Source organism: Schistocerca gregaria, chromosome 5 (genome assembly GCF_023897955.1).
Source record: "Schistocerca gregaria isolate iqSchGreg1 chromosome 5, iqSchGreg1.2, whole genome shotgun sequence".
Classification (NCBI taxonomy): domain Eukaryota; kingdom Metazoa; phylum Arthropoda; class Insecta; order Orthoptera; family Acrididae; genus Schistocerca; species Schistocerca gregaria.
Genome location: NC_064924.1, coordinates 352,933,542 through 352,957,025, shown reverse-complemented (window position 1 = coordinate 352,957,025; position 23,484 = coordinate 352,933,542). Strand labels below are relative to the sequence as shown.

At 41.4% G+C, this 23,484-nt stretch overlaps 1 protein-coding gene across 1 annotated transcript in view; it reads right to left on the bottom strand.

Annotated features, from left to right (window-relative positions):
- LOC126273341 (dynein axonemal heavy chain 10) overlaps positions 1–23,484 on the bottom strand; it is a 1,458,287-nt gene that overhangs the window by 1,112,836 nt on the left and 321,967 nt on the right. The window contains exons 91-92 of the mRNA XM_049976887.1: positions 14,128–14,281; positions 11,965–12,470 (exon numbers count right to left, since the gene is read on the bottom strand). Of these exons, the coding sequence (XP_049832844.1) occupies positions 11,965–12,470; positions 14,128–14,281 (660 nt within the window). The remainder of the gene's footprint in view (positions 1–11,964; positions 12,471–14,127; positions 14,282–23,484) is intronic.

Below are 23,484 nucleotides of genomic sequence, written 5' to 3'. Positions count from 1 at the left end.
TACTCAGCAAACGGCGACAGGAGAAAATGCACATAAAAGAAGGTTACACTCACACGAGCTATCAGAGCCAGTGGCTCCTTCTTCCAGTGGAAGGGTTGAAAGGGAAGGAAGAGAGGTAAGGAAAAGGACGGGAGAGGTTTAGGAAAAGGGGTAGATTTTGGAAAAGTCACCCAGAACCATGGGTCAGGGGAGACTTACTTGATGGAGTGACAAGAAAAGACTGACTGTTGGGGATTGCACCAGATGAGATTTGAAAACCTGAGAGCTTAAAGGTGGAAGACAGGTTAATGTGCAAGACAGAGATTACTGCTAAAGCAATGTGTATGAGTTAATAAGAGTGAAAAGTTAAGTGCATTGTATGTAACAAAGGTGGGAGGGGGATGGCAAAAAATGAACAGGTCAGAAAATGAAAGATGACGAAGACTAAAATGGAGTGAAGAAAGGAGTAACTACTGCGAAGACATGCTGAGGTTGGAAGAAATTAACATATATTAAGGCCAGGTGGGTGGCGAGAAGTAAAGACATTTTGTGGTGCTAGTTCCCACTTGTGGAGTTCTGAGAAAGTGGTGTCTGGGGGAAGAATCCAAATGGGGCATGTGGTAAAACAGCACTGAGGTCACGACTGTCATAGTTGTAGAGAATGCTCTGCAACAAGACATTTCAAATGGCAATATACACCCTCTGCCTATGCCCACTCATTCTCATTGACAATTTGGTAGTAGTCATAGAGATGTAGAAGGCCAAACAGTGTTTGCATAAGAGCCAGAATATGACGTGTCGTTTTGCAGATGGTTCTCCCTTTGATAGTATATGTTTTGTCAGTTACAGGACTGTTGTAGATGGTGGTAAGAGGGTGCATAGGGCAAGTCTTGCAGTGGGGATGGTCACAGGGGTAAGAACCATAGGGTAGGGAGATGGGTGCAATTAGGAGCATAGGGTCTGACAAGGATACTGCACAGTTTTGGAGGGCAATGAAAAGCTATTCTAGGTGTGGTGGGCAAAATCTCAAACAGAATGTATCTCATTTCAGAGCATAGTTTTAGGTAGTCATAGACTTGTTAAAGTAGCTGATTAAATACATTCAAGACAAGGATAATACTTAGTGACAAGTGGTGTGCACCAAAGGTGTTTTCTGGAAGGATCAGCAATACCAGGATTGGATGTAATGGCCCAGGAAATCTACTTTTGTACTAGGCTGGTGGTGTAATTTTTTTGGGTTAACGCTGAGGTGAGAATGGTGGTGTATTGTTGTAAAGAGTCTGCATCCGAACAAATACTTTATGTTTGCCTTGAATGCCATGGCTGTATGGGAGGAAACGTTTGACTAGGAAAGGATGCAACTGTCAAAATGTATGTAATGTTTTTGGTTAGTAAGATTAATGTGGACAGAAGTGTGTAGCTGGCCTTCGGTGAGGATGAGGTCAACATCAAGGAAAGTGACATGTAATTGAGAATAGGATACTGTGAAATTTAACTGGGAGAAGGTACGTCTAAATCTACATCTACATCTATACACCGCAAGCCACCTGACGGTGTGTGGCAGAGGGTATTTAGAGATACCAGGAATCATCAATATATCTACACTAAACGACGGGCTGAAGGCTTATGGATCGCAGGAAAGCCCCCTCCAACTGACTGATAAAAAGACTGGCATCCTAGTTCCAATGACCACACCTCTGATCTGTTTGTATTTCTGCCTATCATAGGTCAAGTTGTTGTTGGTAAGTATAAAGTTAATTAAGGTGTGCAAGAAGGAAGTCATAGCTTGCAGTCAGTTGTGTGCTGGTTGAGGAAATGTTCAGCAGCAGATAGATCTCATATATGGGGGATGTTGAGATATAGGGAGGTGACATCAACGATGACATGCAAGGTGTGTGGTGGGAGTGGGACGGGCATAGATTTCAGATGAACTAGGAAATGGTTGGTGTCCTTAATATCAGAGGCAGGCCTTTGTACTAAGGGTTGCAAGTGCTGATCAACTAAGGCAGATATACATTCAGCAAGTGCTTTGAAGCCAGCAGCTATAGGAGGTGGTTGCTTGGTTTGTGGGATTGAAGGGACCAGACTGCTAGGGCCATTGCTCCTTTTTTTTGAGCTATAGGACAGCCAGGATGATTGGTTTGTTGATCTTAGGAAGAAGGTAAAAGGTTGGAGTGCACAACTTGGGTGGGGTGAGGAGTTCTATGGATTGAAGTGTTAGTCCTTGTGAGGGGCCTGAGGTGTTAAGGATGGACTGCAAGAGGAACTGCAGATCAACCTGGTTTAGACATTTTTGCCATATGGATTCATGGTGAGGCTGACCTATAAAAATTCCTGAAATCTCCAAATACTTTCTCCCAATTAAATTTCACATGGTCATATTCTGAATCCCATGCCACTTTCCTTGATGTTGATCTCATCCTCACCAAAGGATAGCTACACTCTACTGTCTATATTAAACCTACTAACAAACAACAGTGCTTACATTTTGACAGTTGCCATCATTTTCTTGTCAAATGTTCCCTCCCGTGTGGCCTTGGCACTTGAGGCAAACATATTTGTTCAGATTCAGAATCTTTACAGAAAATCATCACTACTCTCATCCCAGCCTTTGCTGGACATAATTACTTGACCAGGCTAGTTCAAAAATAGAGTTCCTGGACCATTACATTCAATCCTGGTACTTCTGATCCCTCCAAAAAAACAACTTTGGATATTTCCTAGAATCATGCGCTGAAATAAGATATATTCTGTCTGAGATTTTGCCCACCACACCTAGAATAGCTCTTCATTACCCTCCCAATCTCTGTCAGACGCTATGCTCCTTCTGCACCCATCTCCATACCCCATGTCTCCTACCCCTGTGACTATCCCTGCTGCAAGACTTTCCCTATGCACCCTCTTACCACCACCTATACCAGTCCTGTAACTGGCAGAACATATAATACCAAAGGGAGAGTCACCTGTGAAACATCACATGTCTAATAGAAGCTGTTATGTAAACACTGCCTTTTACATCGGGAAGACTACCACCAAGTTATCAGATAGGATGAATGGGCACTGGCAGAGCATGTATACCGGCAAACACAATATCCTGTTGTAGAGCATGCTCTACATGATAGTCATGAGCTCGGTGCTGTTTTACCACATGCCCCATCTGCATTCTTCCCCCAGACACCACATTCTCAGAACGCCGCAAGAGGGAAATACTGCTACAAAACATCTTTGGCTCTCGCCATCCACCTGGCCTTAATTTATGTTAATTTCTTCTGGCTCAGCATTTCTTCACAGTAGCTACTCCTTTCTTAATTCCGTTTTAGTTTTCTTCATCTTTCATTCTCTGACCTGTCTATTTTTCACCAAACCCCTCCCACCTTTGTTACATTCAATGCCCTTAGCTTTTCACTCTTAATAACTCATACACAATGTTTTAACAGTAGTCTCTGTCTTACATACTACCCTGTCATCCACCTTTAAGCTGGCAGATTTTCAAATCTCATCTAGTGTAGTCCCCAACAATCAGTCTTTCCTTCTTGTCACCCCTGACCCACAGTTTTGGGTGACATTTCCGAAATCTGCCCTTTTTCTGAAACCTCCCAGTCCTTTCTCTCACCCCTCTTTCTTCTCCTTCAGTCCCTCTGGCAGATATGAGAGCCACTGGCTCTGAAAGCTTTCTTAAATATAACCGTCTTTTATGCATGTGTTCTCCATTTAATTACATTATATTGTCGAAAATTGATAATTTTTGTGGTTATATACACTGGTATTTGTAATAAACATTGTTTCAGCAATAAATATTGAACTTCCTTGACAACCCTGGCTCCAGATTTGGACTTGATTGTGGTTTAGATGTGACATTGTTTGGTCAAGACAGCATGTACATCAAAACATCTACATCATAATGGGTTCAGTTAGGCATTATAAGAGCTGTCATCAACAAAAACAGGAAACTGAATACAAGAAGTACACAATTACCAACATCTGTACATTCAGGAGACAGATAGATTCCAAAACAGCAGAAAGTCAGCTGCACATCAGGCATCCATCAATGATTTCTGGATATGCTGCTCAAGTGTTTGGTAAATATGTACTTTACTTGAATGACACAGACCAGCTGTGGTTCTAGAGCAATGAAGAATAGCTCAATAGCTGGAACAAATTTCAAGCCAAACTGAAGAAAACATTTGGTGGTAATCAACAGCAAGTCCACTTAGTGCCAGAACAATTTAAGAAAAGGCCCTTACATCAAGAGGGAATGATGCAGTCATACATAAAGAATGTTGTGATCCTATACAACACCATGAATCCCAACATAACAGAATCCAAAAAAATTACACTTGATGAATGGACTTGCTGAAGAGATGTACTGAGCTGTTCCGGTAAAGGATGTCATGAGAGAAGAATTTATGAAGTGATGTCGGCAAATTGAGGAAATACCACAGAAAGAGTTGGACAAAAGAGGTATGAATGTGGTCTCTAGGCAGTTGTGGAAGACCATCAGGAGCTCGCCTCTCTCTTACGCCATATTGCCTGTGTGTTTCAAGTGTGGATGCTCTGAACACACTCTACACTGCTGCCAAGAAAGACGACAAGTTTTTTATTACTTTACCATCGCAACACTACTGTTCATGTAGTGAACTACAGACCATTATACACTCCTGGAAATTGAAATAAGAACACCGTGAATTCATTGTCCCAGGAAGGGGAAACTTTATTGACACATTCCTGGGGTCAGATACATCACATGATCACACTGACAGAACCACAGGCACATAGACACAGGCAACAGAGCAGGCACAATGTCGGCACTAGTACAGTGTATATTCACCTTTCGCAGCAATGCAGGCTGCTATTCTCCCATGGAGACGATCGTAGAGATGCTGGATGTAGTCCTGTGGAACGGCTTTCCATGCCATTTCCACCTGGCGCCTCAGTTGGACCAGCGTTTGTGCTGGACGTGCAGACCGCGTGAGACGACGCTTCATCCAGTCCCAAACTTGCTCAATGGGGGACAGATCCGGAGATCTTGCTGGCCAGGGTAGTTGACTTACACCTTCTAGAGCACGTCAGGTGGCACGGGATACATGCGGACGTGCATTGTCCTGTTGGAACAGCAAGTTCCCTTGGCGCCAAACACGCATACGACCATCATTGGCACCAAAGCAGAAGCGACTCTCATCGCTGAAGACGACACATCTCCATTCGTCCCTCCATTCACGCCTGTCGCGACACCACTGGAGGCGGGCTGCACGATGTTGGGGCGTGAGCGGAAGACGGCCTAACGGTCTTCGGGACCATAGCCCAGCTTCATGGAGACGGTTGCGAATGGTCCTCGCCAATACCCCAGGAGTGACAGTGTCCCTAATTTGCTGGGAAGTGGCCGTGCGGTCCCCTACGGCACTGCGTAGGATCCTACGGTCTTGGCGTGCATCCGTGCGTCGCTGCGGTCCGGTCCCAGGTCGACGGGCACGTGCACCTTCCGCCGACCACTGGCGACAACATCGTTGTACTGTGGAGACCTCAAGCTCCACGTGTTGAGCAATTTGGCAGTACGTCCACCCGGCCTCCCGCATGCCCACTATACGCCCTCACTCAAAGTCCGTCAACTGCACATACGGTTCACGTCCACGCTGTCACGGCATGCTACCAGTGTTAAAGACTGCGATGGAGCTCCGTATGCCAGGGGAAAATGGCTGACACTGACGGCGGCGGTGCACAAATGCTGCGCAGCTACCGCCATTCGACGGACAACACCGCGGTTCCTGGTGTGTCCGCTGTGCCTTGCGTGTGATCATTGCCTGTACAGCCCTCTCGCAGTGTCCGGAGCAAGTATGGTGGGTCTGACACACCGGTGTCAATGTGTTCTTTTTTCCATTTCCAGAAGTGTAGTTACCTAAGGCATGAAACTCATCACTGCATCCATCATGTTGTTGCTCCCCTACACTCTGTAGCCAATACCCTTTACTGTAGAGAGATACCATGAGTTTGTTACCCACTGACTTCAGGAAAACTAAGTGAAGTGACCATCTATGGAGGTGAGACCATCACAGAAGCTAAATCCTCTATGGATGAGAGTCATCAACATGCGAAAAACCTCTTTGACATCATCATTGATTGCCAATGTTTCTGAGTACTAGTTGACTTGAGATTTCCTTATGTGTAATGTTGGAGGCTATTGTCACCTGTTAACAAAGACTATGTTTCGATATATAAAAGCAAATGTGCTAAAGTTCACAAATGGGAAATATTCCAGCCTATAGGAACTGTAATGAAAAAATTACTATCAGTGAGAAAACACAGCCCGTCGAATTTGCCATTTTAGCAGAATGTAGTTGTAATGTTGTTCTCAGGTGGGACTTTTTGCAGGAACTACAGTCACAGACTGTGGAAGAACAGCATACCAGATTGTTGAAGATATTCCGACAAGCACACATATCAAAGACTGCTCTTGACAGCTGTTGGCCAATGAATAAATTGTTATCCCACCATCAGCAACAAGACAAATTCCAGTCATCAATTGAGATGCTCAGTCAAGCTCTAAAGCTTTTCTCGATCACATAAAACTACTCAGGTCACAACAGAAATCCACATCCAAGCAATGATCATAAGGATTGTACATGGTCAACGAGAACTTTGGATGACTAACTTTGATGACAGCCACAACTCATCCTTAGAGGGATGTGTCTAAGGAGAGCCAAAGCAATCCAAAAAGAGCAGCTTAGTGTCATTGATGAAGAATCACGTCCTGCTACCAGACAATGAAAGGAGGAAGCTACTTCCAAATAGCCAATAGGATCTGGCCTGACCAAGGAACAATATCAGCTAATTATAGCCATTCTGCATCAATTTTCAGATGCTTTCCAATAGAGAGTGAAGACAAACCACATAGCTCATGCTAAAACACCGTATCAATACTGGGGATCCTCCACCTGTTTTGCAAAACTTTATATGGTGTAACCAGCTGAACAATGGATAATCCAGAAGGAAGTAGAGAAGATGCTGCAAGACGACATCAGTGAACCTGCAGAGAGTCCTCAGTCCCCTCCTTTTGTCATTATGAAGGAGGAGGATGGCTCACAGTGTTTCTGCAACCTACTGATGATGGAACGAAATCACAAAGAAAGATGTTTCCCCATCGCATAGAACTGAAGACATCCTAGTATGCTAGAAAAGAGAAAAGTATTTCTGAATTATGGATATTCAAACAGACTACTGTCAAATGTACATTGATGAGGCTGACTGAAAAATGACTACCTTCATAACTCCTGGCGGCCTTCATGAATTTAAAGTTACACTGTTATGACTGTGCCATCTTTGAACATATGATGTACAAGTTGATTTGACACCTTAAATGGATAACATGCCTTTTCTATCTGGATAACATTTTTATTTTTTCAAAGATTTTGAGGCAAGCATCTAAGTCATCTAACAGCCATGTTGAACTGCTTTCAAATCACAGATCTCTGCCTCAGTCCAAGAAAGTGCCTCTTTGTTGCCCAAGAAGTAAAGGTCTACAGCACTGGAGTTGATGATCATCCAGATTAAATAAGAGCAGTCACAGATACCCTGACTCCTCTCCACATTTGTGATGTGAGAAGTTATCTTGTAGTGTGCTCATACTAAAAGCATATCATAAAGGGTCCCTTTAAAAGGCAAGTCCCTTGCAAGAACTACTGCAGGGAGATGCCAAATTTTCCTAGAATGAGATGCAAGAAAGATTTTTCCTTGTCCTTAAGAAGGTGCTGGCATCTTCTCCTGTTCTGGCAAAGTATGACAACAATGTTGAGACAGATTTTCACACCAAATAGCTTCTGCACCCTCTGTCCTACAGCCTCCTCCCTGTTCTTGAACTTTCACTCTCTTTGGGTGCTGCACTCTGCCTACGTACCCGTCTGTTTTTTCCCTTCCCTGCACCTCTCTTTTTGAGCTATGTGGTTTGCTACCTGCTACTCATCATATAGGGGAGACGTTGAATCACAGACGGGCACAACAAAAAGACTGCTATACAATTGAGCTTTCAGCGAAAAGGTATTCTTCTAAAGTGGAAAACACACATGCATTCATGCAAGCATTACACACATATACACTGCCTCTGGCCACTGAGGCTGGACTGGGAGCAACTACACTTGATGGGAGAAACAATCTGTGGGTTGTGGTGATAAGGAGGAGACTGGGGTGGGAAGGGGGGGATAGCAGAGTAGGGGTGGAGGAGGGTGTAGCATTGCTTGGGGAGTGTTCATGGATGTGTCAGAGCAGGGTAGGGCTGCTAAGTGCAGTCAGGAGGTTTGAGGCCAAGTGTTGGGGGGGGGGGGGGGGGTAGGAGTACAGGAGGGAAAAAAGACACTACTGGAATAGCGGATGTGTTGGTGGAAAAGAAGGCATTGCAGTGCTGAAGCAGAAGCAGGGAAGGGGATAGGTTTGTGAAGAGCAGGGACAGACCAAGGTTGAAATAGGGAGGTTATGGGAATGTAGTATATATTGCAGGGAGAGTTCCCACCAGCACAATTCATAAAAGATAGTGTTGGTGTGAAGGACCCAGGCTATGATGATGATGTTTGGTTTGTGGGGTGCTCAACTGTGTGGTCATCAGCACCCTTATAAAGTCCCAATTTTTAAACAATCCAATCTACCTACTGTCATAAGTGATGATGATGATGAAATGATGAGGCCAACACAGACAAGACAGTTCCCAGGCAGAGAAAATCCCCAAACCGGCCAGGAATTGAACCAGGGACCTCGTGATCCAGAGGCAGCAACGCTGGCCACTAGACCATGAGTTGCGAACATGCTGTAGGCTATGAAGCAGTCACTGAGTTGAAGCACACTGTGTTTGGCATCATGTTTAGCAACTGGGTAATCCAGCTGACTCTTGGCCACAGTATGTCAGTGGCCATTCATGCAGACAAGCAGCTAAGTAGTTGTGATCTCACATAGAAAGCAGTTGTATGAATAGCCACCGACAAATTGTGGCCAAGATAAAGATGGACCCCCCATCCACTCCCCTCCCCCATGGAAAAATTTGTGTACCCCAATTATCTACATCTACTTTTATTCCACATGAATGTATGCAAACCTTTTCTAAACATTTGTGACTCATGTAACTGAACAGAACATGGGTTCAAGCCCAGTATTCACCAAGTCTGGTGTCAGAAGCAACCTAAAAACCACATCCAGACTAGATGGCATACTGGCCATTGTCATTAATCCACCAGATGGTTTCGATCTGGAGCCAACATGCTGCCCCAACTCTTGGAAATAGCATGCTAATGTGCATGGCTATCCAAGCAGGTTAGTAGCCCTCATATTACCATTTACTATTTTCTTTATTTTTTTCAATTAGAAAGAGGAAAATTACAACATTAATTTTTATTTTATCAGGCAGGAGTTTTCCCTTTTTCTTGCCAGGAATTGTTAATATAACCACAAACTGTTTAAGCTTCCTATTTGTATTGACCATTCTGCTTGAAACTTTAAATTCAAAAGTCACCCATGGTACCAATCAACTTCTTCACAACTGAAAATTTCAGCACTTGAAGAACCTTTCAGCATCTGAAGAACCTCTTTTCCTTCAACTCACACAGTACGTCATCATGATCAACACATATACACATTCCTGATGATTAGAATTTTGTTGCACACGTCTATCTGGTTTAAACCCACACAAAACTGAAGTCTCTCTAAAAATTTTGTCTACATTTCCATCTACATAGATACTCTGGAAGGTGCAATATAGTGCATGGCAGAGGGTACCTTGTATGACTTTGCGTTTGAGAAATCTTACACTTTATGTAGCCTTGTAAATCTCATTTCATGAAATTCTTTGTTTTTAGGGAAGAGTGGCCAAGATTTAAAAAACCTGAGTTCACCATTTATGCAATTTCCATTTGTTCATCAGTTTCTGATGCCTTTGAGGAAGGTGAAGAAGCAGCAAATTTCTTGAGAATCTCATTATGGCGTATTGGGTACAATTACTGGAACCTTTCTTAATTAAGATTCTCTTGATTTATCCAAAGCGTGTACCCAAACTTTTACGACATGATTTGTTTTTGCAAAAGAACTGGAGCAGAGCTTTTGTACAAACTTAAACTGAGTGAGGAGATAGGCTTCTTGATAGAAACAGGTCACTTAATCTATCTTAGGATCAAAATCAGACGGCAGTTTCAGCAGACTTTGTTGCTCAAGTTGGAATTACTCTTTCATAATTACTGAAAAAGGCCTGATGGCATTCAGAGTTGTTCAAACAACCAAATGTGCAAAGTAATATATAAAAACCAACATTTGGATCTTCCTGCCCCAAACAAAATAAAATAAAATAATCCTGTACTACAGCACCATGAAAAAGTTCTAGTGAACAAAACATTTCCATTTTATGTTGCAGGCTTGACAACCAAGTTGCCAACAAATTGCTCAATGAGTCCATGGACTCGAAAGTAATTAATTTTTTAGTTTTAGTTCAGAAGAAGAACAGGCCACCATTCACCTGTTGAGGGCTAGTAGTAGACACATCTACACACAGTCAATTCCAAATGCATACTGATTAATGAATATGTATTTTAGATGTTAGTGGAGGTCAAAAACAATTATCCCCATAACAACATGGCTGCCACAAACAATTAAAATGCAGCACTTATTGGTCAGTATGCACCTAGAAATGACTATGCTATCTGTGTCCAGTAGTTGAAGAAGTGTGTTCATACTACCACATGCACGTAAGCAATAAACATTTTCCTTTTGAGTAATGATCAAGAAATTAGTCGCTTTTCAATCCAACTGATGGATAGTAACTGTTGATGGCCATCACTGACAATTTCAATGCAGAGCATAATAACTTGCATGTCTCAGAAAGCAAGTATATTTGGATGAGCCTAGTATTTGAAGGAAGAAGTTCATTTATAAAGTCATCTGTATGTGATGCAGCCTGTTCTCCTTTTTTAATTATTTCCATTCTGGATTTTCACAACTTAATAATATCTTTCAAATTACTTGATATAGATAAAAAGTAAAAATACTAAAAAATATAGAGAATTACAACACCTAAAAATAACTTAACTCTATCAAATATTAATGATAGTATATCTGTGAATTTTTGACAGTAGTATTTTCAAGATCATTTTTAAACATTATCCAGAGAGTCTGGAAAGGAAACAAAATATTTTACAGTAGAAAAACACCTTTTCTTTCTAATGAAATAAAAATAAATAAAATAGATTTTATCATTTTGCAAGATGATATGAAAGTTTACACAGGTTTGAAGAAACACTCTTAATCATATGATTACATATTAATAACTTTTATAATACTCTCAGACAACTGCTCTTGGTTGGTAGAAGTGATAACAAATAACTTCTCCATAGAAATAGTATAAGGAACTCATTACACTTTGTTGCAAAAACAATAGCAGGTACATATTGTATTGCAAGTATACAAAAAATAATTGCATACCTTATCCAACAATTTGTGAATTTTCTGTGCTATTTGATAGCAAGGCAGAAAAAAGGCCTGAAATCAAAAGCCTATATAACAAGTTTCTACAACTACTTATAGCAATGAGATGCAAATCTTAAACTATCTAAATATAACAGTTTCCAAACATACAAGAGAATCATCCTTGTAATAATATTACAGAGCAATTTGAGAAATAGTTCAGATCAAATATGCCAGACAGCTTCCATACATTTTCCATAATGTCAACAGACTGTCATGTTGGAAGCTCTCCATCTTGTCTGTAATTCTAAAACATGGTGAAAACAATCCTGTAATAACCAGCCTTTTATTAAAAGAGGAAAATTACCTCTACATTTATTTAAAACATTTTGATTTTTTGTCCTGTCTTAATTTTTCTGTGAAGGACTTCAGTATTTTGAAAAGAAGAAATAAAATAAAAATTATTAGATGAAAAGCACATATTACACAAATGTGAATCTCGTCACAGCTTCCCTGAAAGATTTAAATAAAAACAGTCTTGTAATTGCCACTAAATCTTACCTCTGGTGCTGTTAAGCTGTCAACTAAACGTCCATATTCATCAGCAACTCTCGTGACATATTCCAGATCAGTCTGCAGTCTTTCCTTCTGTGCAGCCAAGTCGCGAACTTGTGGGGGGAGTGGTAGACCCAACTGACCCATCAGTTCTGCTTCTGCTATGATGTCAGTGAGGTACGGATCAAGATTTGGAGCAAATCGTAGACCACGTTTAGCAAGAATACCTACTTCCTCAACCTCAGAAATTGTAGGGGCCTGTTGACCAGGAGATGTTGTGTCACCTCTGCTGCTTGTAGCACCTGATTTATGCTTGGCTACCCATTTTAGTGCCACTCCAGCAGCTGCCATTCCAGGACCTGAGCGGCGAACACTTCCTTTGATTCTACTGCTACCTGGACTGGGGCTAGCAGTGGATGCTGTTTCCACAGAGCTAGCTTCAGTACAGCCAACCATGGCACCAGATTGACCACTTACTTTTTTCTGCGTATATGCAGCAGCTAACATTTCTTCTGAAAAATTAAGATCTTTTTAGAACTGTTGATAACTAACCAATAAAAATAATAAATAGCTTGAAAGAATTATGCACTACAAGGAAAAGATCAAAGATCTTTCATACAAATTCCTGGTTGCTATTGTTTTGAGTGAGGGGCACAAAAAATGTGGCCTTTATGATTGACCCGAGGTACAGTATAAACAATGTAAGAAAAGATAGATTTCTACTAATCATAAAGAAGACACACCAAGTTGCAGACAGGCGCAACTGAAAGAGAATCAGATGTAGTTTTCTGCTACAGCATGCATCAGTAAAGACAGACAGCCATACACACACACACACACACACATGCGGGTGCCCCCCCCCCCCACACACACACACACACACACATGAAAATATATGACCGCCAACTCCAGCATCTCGGGCCAGAGTTAAAATACACAAAACAGTCATAATGAGGTAGTAAAATAACAAAATATCAGAGGTGGTCATAAAGTTTTAGCTATCACCTACTCAAGAAATTAAACTGTTAGCGCGAAACTTGGCGATGTTCGTTATTTTCTACATATTGACATTTCAAAAAGGTGGGAATTTAAGGAGATGGGACCTGGATAAACTGGAAGAACCAGGGGTTTTACAGACTTTCAGGGAGAGCGGAAGGGAACAATTGACAGGAATGGGGGAAAGAAGTACAGTAGAAGAAGAATGGGTAGCTCTGAGGGATGAAATAGTGAAGGCAGCAGAGGCTCAATTAGGTAAAAAGACGAGGGCTAGTAGAACTCCTTGTGTAACAGAAGAAATATTGAACTTCATTGACGAAAGGAGAAAATACAAAAATGCAACAAGTGATGCAGGCAAAAAGGAATACAGACAACTCAAAAATGAGATCGATAGGAAGTGCAGAATGGCTAAGCAGGGATGGCTAGAGGACAAATGTAAGGATATAGAGGCTTATCTCACTAGGGATAAGATAGATACTGCCTACAGGAAAATTAAAGAGACCTTTCGAGAAAAGAGAACCACTTGTATGAATATCAAGAGCTCAGATGGAAACCCAATTCTAAGCAAAGAAGGGAAAGCAGAAAGGTGGAAGGAGTATATAGAGGGCACTTGAGGACAATATTATGGAAATGGAAGAGGATGTAGATGAAGATGAAATGGGAGATACTATACTGTGTGAAGAGTTTGACAGAGCACTGAAAGACCTGAGTCAAAACAAGGCCCCGAGAGTAGACAACATTCCATTAGAACTACTGATGGCCTTGGGAGATTACATCCATAAAATGCAGTGTTTACTATCTGATCCAGAGTATCACATATTAAGTGCTGACACAACAACATCCTTTGTTTCCTGTTAGACTCAAAGACTGTAAGACTCCAAAGACTGTAAGACTCAAAACATTTCACAGCATATTCAGTGACACCATAACATTCTATCATCTGTGGAGTAATAGTATTAATGCCAGTGACTGAGAGGTTATAAATTAGTCACACATCGAGCAACAGCATGCTGTGATTAGGTTTATGGTTAATGTCATGATTGGTACATGTCCTGCAAAATATAATATAGAATAAGCTTATTTTAAATTGTAATAGAGCTGATTTCTCTTATCATTGAAATGTAATTTATGGCACTAGTAGAAATGAATAAAATAATAAAGAAAGAAACAAACCTTCCTCCTTTTCTGGATCTTTTGAAACAATTTTGAGGACATTCTTCTTCATCAATGTAGATATATTTGGTATGACACTTGCCTTCCATTGTTCAAACTTTGTCTCTTCAAATGCTTTCATCTGTCTGGCAATGTTTAAGTAACTAGCAAACGCCTGTCAGGAAAAGACAACAACTTTTACTACAAATTCCTCTCTGTACAGAAGAAACAAATATCATGTATTGGCAACTGCTGAAATTTAAACTTACAAAATAAAAAAAAATTGGCATTTAAATAATAACTGCCTAATGTGTAAACATTTCTGATTAGTATCAGTACTGTGTCAGATATAAAGACAAAGAGTTATGGTTACAGACTTATTATTTGTTTATGTTCAGTTTTAACCATACAGAGACGATAAAACTTATTCTTGTCAAGTGGTAGGAGACATACATACAAACAAAATCTAAGGCAAAGGAGAAAATCTATAGGAATGACACTGTTTGGAAATTATAACACCTAGGACCCAGTTCAAAGGAAAAACTGTGTGACAGGTATCATAAAATTAAAAGAGAAAGCTATAAACAAGATTTAAAAAATAATGTAACAGCACAACAAAACTGTAAACTATTTGTTTTGTTTATTTATTTATCACCCAAAAAATATGCATTGTATCAATAAACGTTTAACTAGTTTAAAAATACACAGATACTATAAAATAAATACAAACAATGTGATGCTCCATGACAAATTAATATATATATATATATATATATATATATATATATATATATATATATATATATATATATATATATATATATATATATTAAAAACAAATATATAAAGAAACATTCCACATGCACTGGTAGATACACACAAGATTTACTGTTCTACACCCGTACTCTCTGCTGGAAATGTCACTTTGCCACGAAGAAAAATGATCCTAATCCTACTCCTAATGATCCAACTCCCCAAGACACTATCCAAATTGAACCCTGCCTGGAACAGTTCCATCCTCCGTTACAGCGGGACCCACCTCCTCTTCCTCAAAATCACTCTCTCCAAACCTTCCAGGAATTTCTGACTTCCAGCCTTGCCTCTCAATCCTTTTTAAAAAACCTTAATCCTACTCCCAACATCACCACTGCTGAAGCCCAGGCTATCTGTGATCTGAAGGCTGACCGATCCATTGTCATTCTTCTGGCGGACAAGGGTTGTTCCACGACCGTGGTAATTGATCATCGAGAGTATGTGGCTGAGGGACTGCGTCAGCTTTCAGACAACACTACATACAAAGTTTGCCAAGGTAATCCCATCCCTGATGTCCAGGAGGAGCTTCAAGGAATCCTCAGAACCTTAGGCCCCCTACAAAACCTTTCACCTGACGCCATCAACCTCCTGACCTCAACGACACCCTGCACCCCTACCTTCTACCTTCTTCCTAAAATTCACAAACCCAATCATCCCGGCCGCGCCATTGCAGCTGGTTACCAAGCCCCTACAGAACGTATCTCTGCCTACGTAGATCAACACCTTCACCCCATTACATGCAGTCTCCCATCCTTCATCAAAGACACCAACCACTTTCTCGAACGCCTGGAATCCTTACCTAGTCTGTTACCCCCAGAAACCATCCTTGTAACCATTGATGCCACTTCATTATAAACAAACATTCTGCAAGTCAAGGGCCTCGCTGCGATGGAGCACTTCCTTTCATGCCGATCACCTGCCACCCTACCTAATACCTCTTTCCTCATTACCTTATCCAGCTTCACCCTGACCCATAACTTCTTCACTTTTGAAGGCCAGACATACCAATAATTAAAGGGAACAGCCATGGGTACCAGTTTGGCCCCCTCGTACGCCAACCTACTCATGGGTCACTTAGAGGAAGCCTTCTTGGTTACCCAGGCCTGCCAACCCAAAGTGTGGTACAGTTTTATTGATGACATCTTCATGATCTGGACTCACAGTGAAGAAGAACTCCAGAAGTCCCTCTCCAACCTTAACTCCTCTGGTTCCATCAGATTCACCTGGTCCTACTCTTCTTGTTATCCACCAGGCCTCAATCTCTGCTAATTTCAATTTGCCGCTCCTCATACCTCACCTGTCTTTCAACAACATCTTTGCCTGTGTACTTCCGCCTCGACTGACATCTCTGCCCAAACTCTTTGCCTTTACAAATGTCTGCTTGTGTCTGTGTATGTGCAGATGGATATGTGTGTGTGTGTGCGGGTGTATATCTGTACTTTTTCCCCCTAAGGTAAGTCTTTCTGCTCCCGGGATTGGAATGACTCCTTACTTTCTCCCTTAAAACCCACATACTTTCGTCTTTCCCTCTCCTTCCCTCTTTCCTGACAAAGCAAATTGTGAAAACTTGAAATGTTGTGTGTGTGTTTGTGTGTTTTTTTATTGTATCTATCTACCAGCACTTTCAGCCGGCCGCGGTGGTCTCGTGGTTCTAGGCGCGCAGTCCGGAACCGTGCGACTGCTACGGTCGCAGGTTCGAATCCTGCTTCGGGCATGGATGTGTGTGATGTCCTTAGGTTAGTTAGGTTTAAGTAGTTCTAAGTTCTAGGGGACTAATGACCACAGCAGTTGAGTCCCATAGTGCTCAGAGCCATTTGAACCATTTTTTACCAGCACTTTCCCGTTTGGTAAGTCATGGAATCTTTGTTTTCTGTTGTTAATGAGAACCTGAGAATTTTTCATAAGAGAGTGAGCAATGGTATTTTTTGCAAATTGGGGAGAATATTGTGGGGAGATGAGTGCTCTCTCTTGGCCCTGTATTTTATGCAATAGGAAAATACTGATAGAGGAACAGGAAAGAAACCTCTGTGCCCTCAGGCGCAGCTGTAAAAGCCAGATGTGAACTATGTAGAATTAGGAGGGGGGTTGGAGGGGGGTGGGGGGTGAGTGGCAGCTGACCCACCCAACCACACACACACACACACACACACACACACACACACACACACACACACACACACACACACACACACACACACATTTCAGCAGTTGCCAGACCCGAGCAGAGAGGAGTATCCACCAAAAGTATCAGTTGAAAACGTGAATCTGACTTCAGTCTTGATTCGGAAAGCAAAGTTAAAGAGAACAGTGAAGAAGGAGTAGGAGAAGAAGGTACTGCTCTTAGTTGGTAGCCATGGAGAAGGAATTGGCACTCAGCTCCATGAAATGATAGGTACAGATTCCCAAGTCAGCAGAATCTTTATACTTAGTGGAGGGGATTAGTCAAGTGACATAAATCCTAAGCAATGGAGGATCAATTGATAACTGAGGATGGGTTGGACAGCAGTGTGGACAGGGACAAGTTGTACAACATAGGTGGTGACTTGGATCTGACAGTTTCCTTGACTTACACTACCTGTGTGCACTTTGCTGAGATGTTTAAACATCAAACCAACCACATATCAGCAATGGTGTAAAATATGTCATAACCGAGCTGGAAGTAGCACTAATGACAGCTGACTTTGAGCACTTGGCTGCGGTACTTGTTGGGTTTCACCAGGCATGTCCCACACCTAATGAGGTCAGGTACAAGGATTTCAATAACATTCAGTAGAGAGAGCGTAGTGGGTGGTTGTTGAGGCATGTGAGGTCCAATACACAACTGAATCCATTAGCAGGAACTTAAGTGTGAATTGCACAGTAACCATGTAGATGTACATGTAGATGCGATGAATCAGTGGGTGGAAGCAATGTTATGATATGGCAAAAGAGTCAGCTGGAAGGAATGGCAGTTTCAGATCAGATGAAATGTACTTTTCATTCCAATAGATTCACAGTGAGAAAATCCACAAGGATGTACAATGTGTCAGTAAACAAGAATACACAATACATATTTAAAAAGAAAAAGAGATATCCTAACATATCTTCCACAGATCGAAAGTGAAATAGTCTTCATGCATGTGGAATAAGTAAAAAATTCTTTAATATTTTTTCATGTAAATGGTTATAACAAACTTGCCAGAAAATACGTCAATACTCATTACAGTGAGCTGCATATAATAATTTTAGGTTATCATAGCCAAGCATCATCAGTCAGAAACATCATTTTGCAACACTTATTCACAATGATTGCATTACTGCATTGGTAAAGAACTATATTGAATGTAATACTCACAGTGTTTGATACTATTAGTAACACACACTGAAGTGCCAAAGAAACTGGATTGGGCTTGTGAATTCAAATACAGATATATGTAAACGGGCAGAATACAGCACTGCAATCGACAATGTCCATGTAAGACAACAACTGTCTGCCACAGTTGTTAGAACAATTACTGCTGCTACAATGGTAGGTTATCAAGATTTAAGTGAGTTTGGACGTGGTGTTACAGTCGCTGCATGAGCGATGGGACACGGCATCTCCGAGGTAAAGATAAAGTGGGGATTTTCCCATACAACCATTTCACGAATGTGCTGTAAATATTAGGGTACCAGTAAAACATCAAACCTCTGACATCACTGCAGCCCAAAAAAGACCCTGCAAGAATGGGTCCAATGATGACTGAAGAGAATCGTTCGACATGACAGAAGTGGCACCCTGCCGCAAATTCCAGCAGATTTCAATAGTGGGCCATCAACAAGTATCAGCATGCGAACCATTCAATGAAACAACATCGATATGGGCTTATGAAGCCACGATCCACTCACGTTCCCTTGATGACACAAAGTTTTACACCTCACCTAGGCCTGTCAACACCAACATTGGACTGTTGATGACAGGAGGACTGTTCAAGCTGGTGGAAGCTCTGTAATGGTGTGGGGCATGTGCGGTTGGAGTAATATGGGACTCCTGATATGTCTAGATACAACTCTGACAAGTGACATGTATGTAACCATCCTGTATGATTACTTACATCTATTCATGTCCATTGTGCATTCAGATGAACTTGGGCAGTTCCAGTAGGACAATGCAACACCCCACACATCCAGAATTGCTACAGAGTGGCTCCAGGAACTCTCTTCTGAGTTTAAACACTTCCACCGGCTACCAAGTTCCCAACATGAACATCATTGAGCATATCTGGGGCGCCTTGCAACCTGCTGTTCAGAAGAGATTTCAACCCCCTCATACTCATATGGGTTTATGGGCAGTCCTGTACGATTCATCATGTCAGTTCCCTCCAGCACTACACCAGACATTAATCTAGTCCATGGCACGTCGTGTTGTGGCACTTCTGCATGCTCGCAGGGGCCCTACATAATATTACGCAGGTGTACCAGTTTCTTTGGCTCTTCAGTGTGTATACATTTGTTAGTTCCACTAAGAAACTAATCAGTCAGAGATGGCCACCAATAACTCCTTTAGGTTCCTCTTGAACTGAACTTCATTAGTAGTGAAACTTTTTCTAAGGCTGCTGGCAAGTTACTGAAAATAGGTGTTCCTGAATAATGAACACCTTTCTGGACCAAAGAAAGTGACTTAAAATCTTTGTGGAGATTATTCTTATTTATAATACTGATTCCAAAAACTGAGCATCTTTTATATTTTTATACAAACTATGTCTGACAACATTCTCATTGCAAACAGAGGTTCATTTAGGCACTTCAGCAGTTCTGTCATCTGTCCCAACAAGTTTAACTTATTATCAAGCTGCTGTTCCATGAACTTAACAGTCATAATTTTCTGTTGTTTTGTCACCATATTTTAGGCGTACTGGTGAGAAACCTCTTACAAGCTCTGAACAGCATACAGTGTGTGCTTTTTCATAGTTTAGTAAAAAATATTTGGTTAGGAGACTTTTCTTGATGTCCATGAAAATCTCATTAACCAGTCTTCCTAAGACTATACTTGATTTACTATTTATTGCAATGTTTGTACCATCTGTGAACAAAACAAACTGGGCATCTGGTAACAACACTGATGAAAGGTAATTGATATACACGACAAAAACTAAGCCTAACAAGGTTAACATTTCCATAACCAGATTTCCCACAAACTTTGCTCATCGGAAGAGGGGCCACAATAAGTAAACATATGTCTCAGGTTATCTGTAGACACTTGACTCTTTCTGTTCACAATGTTCCTGATTTACTATTTCATCTGCTTTCAAAGCCTTCTAAATTTAGTATTTTATTCTTAAAAATGTTTCTTTCTGTTATTTCCAATGTGTTGATGTTGTTTCTTTCTAGTTATTTCCTTATTTCTGTAATCCCTCCTACTGTCAATTTCTTTGTTTTGTTAGTCTGTTCTCACTCACTTTCAAGTACCTCTATTCTGTCGAGCTTGTAGTTCATAGTTAGGCATTCACACCTATATAAACACTCTGATCATACCACTGTAGCATAGTGTTCTAGTTTTGTTCTCCTAGATATAAATTTCATGTTTTTTGTCAAACCCTATACTCCCTCCATTTTGTTAACTCTTGCATCTAGTCTATTCTTTTGTATATTTTTTCAAGATATTTAAATTTACTTAAGCATTCTATTTCAGCAATTTGTGTATCTGCTGGTCCATTTTTTTATATTTGTCATGAATTTTGCTTTTTAAGTTGCAATTTTGAGACAAATTGTATTTGCTCTTTTACCGGAAGATTTATTTGAATAACTGCTTCTGTCAGATTTTCTGAAAGTACTGTAAAATCATCTGCAAAAGCCAAGCAGTTTACCCTAATTCAAATTTTCTTTCCGAGGATTCTTGGTCCAATTTTGGAATTTTCTAGCTCGAAATTCCAGATCCTTACAATTTTTTCTAAAACCATTTAAACAGTAAAGGTGATAAACCATCCCCTTGTTGAACAACAGCTTCAATTACAAATGGCTGAAATACTTCTCTCATGAATTTGCTTTTAGTTATCAATGTTGTAGGAAACTTCTTGTAGAATATAAATACATTTGGATTAAAGGAGACCACTCCCTAAAAAACAGAAGCACTGAGTTGCCAAAAGGTACACATGTAAGAAAGAAAACTTGCTAGCTTTCAGAGTTATCCTTTGATTAACTGGAATAAAATATATGAAGAAAACACAAACCCACACATATGCATATACATACCTATTCCCCTACATGGTGCCAGCTTGGTTGTGGTGATCATAGTGTTGGGTGCGATGGGCAGTGGAAGAGGGAGGTGGGAGGCATGGAGAGGGACTGGGGATGAGTGGCTAACAGCTCAGAGAGTGGCAGCCAGTTTGCTGGCTAGCGATGTGGGAGGTATGGGTGGCAGAAATATGGGCTCAGCATATAATGCATGACTGTAGGGTCCAACGGAGAATGGTAAAAATGAAGGGAGACAAACAATTATGGAGGAGTGCCACTTCTGCCAACAGCATACAAAATAATACCAAAAATTCTCTTGGCCAGATTTGCATAAACTTTACCCAAACAATTGGGACAATATCTGGGTCATTTTGAAAATGAAAGGTCCTGTACAGAACAGACTTTTTTACATAAAATCAATAATTCACCTCAGGATGTTAACCAACAATCCTATAACAGTACCATTTATTGATTTCAAGAAAGTATTTGATTCAGCAGTCAGAGAACAAATAGATAAAATCATTAGTAAATTTTAAAATTAAAGCAAAATTAGCAAATTTGTATGTGAAACTCCAACAAATACTATATCTGAAGCCTATATGTTTCGAAGACACCACTCACTGAAAAGCAGAATTGAGATGGGGTGATAGGATGGAGGAAGGTGAAACCGTGAAGTGTAGCGTGCAGGGACACTGGGCTACCTGAGACTGAGTCCAGGACATTTACAACAATGGAGAATGTGTTGTACGAATAACTCACGTCTACATAATTCAGAGAAGCTGGTGGTTGAGGGAAGTGTCCAGATGGCCCAAGTGGTGAATCAGTCACTGAAATTGACCATTTTGTGTACAGCTTCATGCTGTGCCACTAGGTGGTCAATTTTGTTCTTGGCCACAGTTTCACCGTGCCTATTAATCCTGGTGGACAGCTAGTTAGTAACCGTACCAATACAAGAAGCTGTGTCTGATAGGGTAGGATAAACTTGTGACAGGATTGGAGTAGGAGATGCCAGGTGGATGGATTGAGTGTTCTTGCACCTTGGTCTGCCACAGGGATATGACCCCTGTGATAAAGGGTTGGGAGTGGGAATGGCACACAATTGGACAAGGATATTGTGTAGGTGGGGGGGGGGGGGGGGCTGACTCCACACTTTTTTAGGAGGGATGGTAAGAATCTTGGATACGGTGGCGCTCATTTCAGGGCAGGATGACGGGTAATCAAAGCGATGAAGAAGGATATGGTTCAGTTTTTCCAGTTCAGGGTGATTCTGGGTGATAACGGAGGTGTTTCTTTGGAGCTGATTGTTTGGTGTGGTGGAAGAATTGGGGGGTGTTTGAGGATATGGGATGGGAAATCATTTTGCGGACTTGGTTTTGGGGTAGTGTCTGTCTGTGTAGGCCTTTGTGAGACCTTCAGCATACTGGGCAAGGGAGTTCTCATCACTGCATATATGTTGTCCATGGGTGGCCTGGAGGTATGAGAGGAATTTTTGTTTGGGCAGAAGGAATGGTTAACTGTCGAGACGCAGGTATTGTTTTTGGTTAGTTGGTTTAATGTGAACCGAGGCAGGGATGGAGCCACCAATGATTTGGAGGTCAATGTCCATGAAGGTGGCACATTGGGTAGAGAAGGATTTGATGAAGTGGATGGGAAAGAAGGTGCTGAGGTTGCAAAGGAAGGTGGATGGGTTATTTTGTCCCTGAGTCTAGAAGATGAAGATATAATCAAAGAAACTGAACCACATTAGGGTTTGGTAGTTCTGGGAGACTAGGAAGGGGTTCTTTAGAAAGCCCATAAATAGGCTGGCATAGGAAGGTGCCATGTGTGTGCCAACTGTTGTGCTGTCTTAAAAAAAAAAAAGGTAGTTGTGGACCAGGATATAGTTTATAATATGTATAAGGAATAAAGAGGTAGGTCCGGAGTCTGAGGGACATGGGGAGAGGTAGTGATCGATAGAAGGAAGGCCATGGGCATGAAAGGTTTACAGTGAGGTGGCATCAATAGTGATGAGTTCCCCTTCCTCCGTCCTGTCATCCTCTCCCAAGTTTTGTCCCCATGCTGCCTTCAATGTGTGCTGTTCTCTGCCAGCCCATATAATTCTGCATTATATGCTGAGTCCTTATATCTGCCACCCCTACTCCCCATATTCCAAGATGGTAAACTGACTGCCTTCCTCTGGGTCACTAGGCACATGCCCCAATCCCTCTCCCTGCCTCCTGCCTTCCTCTCCTGGTACCCACCATCCAACACTATCACCATCACAACTAGTCCATTGGCCAAAACACAGCATTAGCCCAGCCAGCACCATGTAGGGGCACAGGTATCTGTACGCATTTGTGTGTGTCAAAGGGTAACACTGAAAGTTAGCCAAGT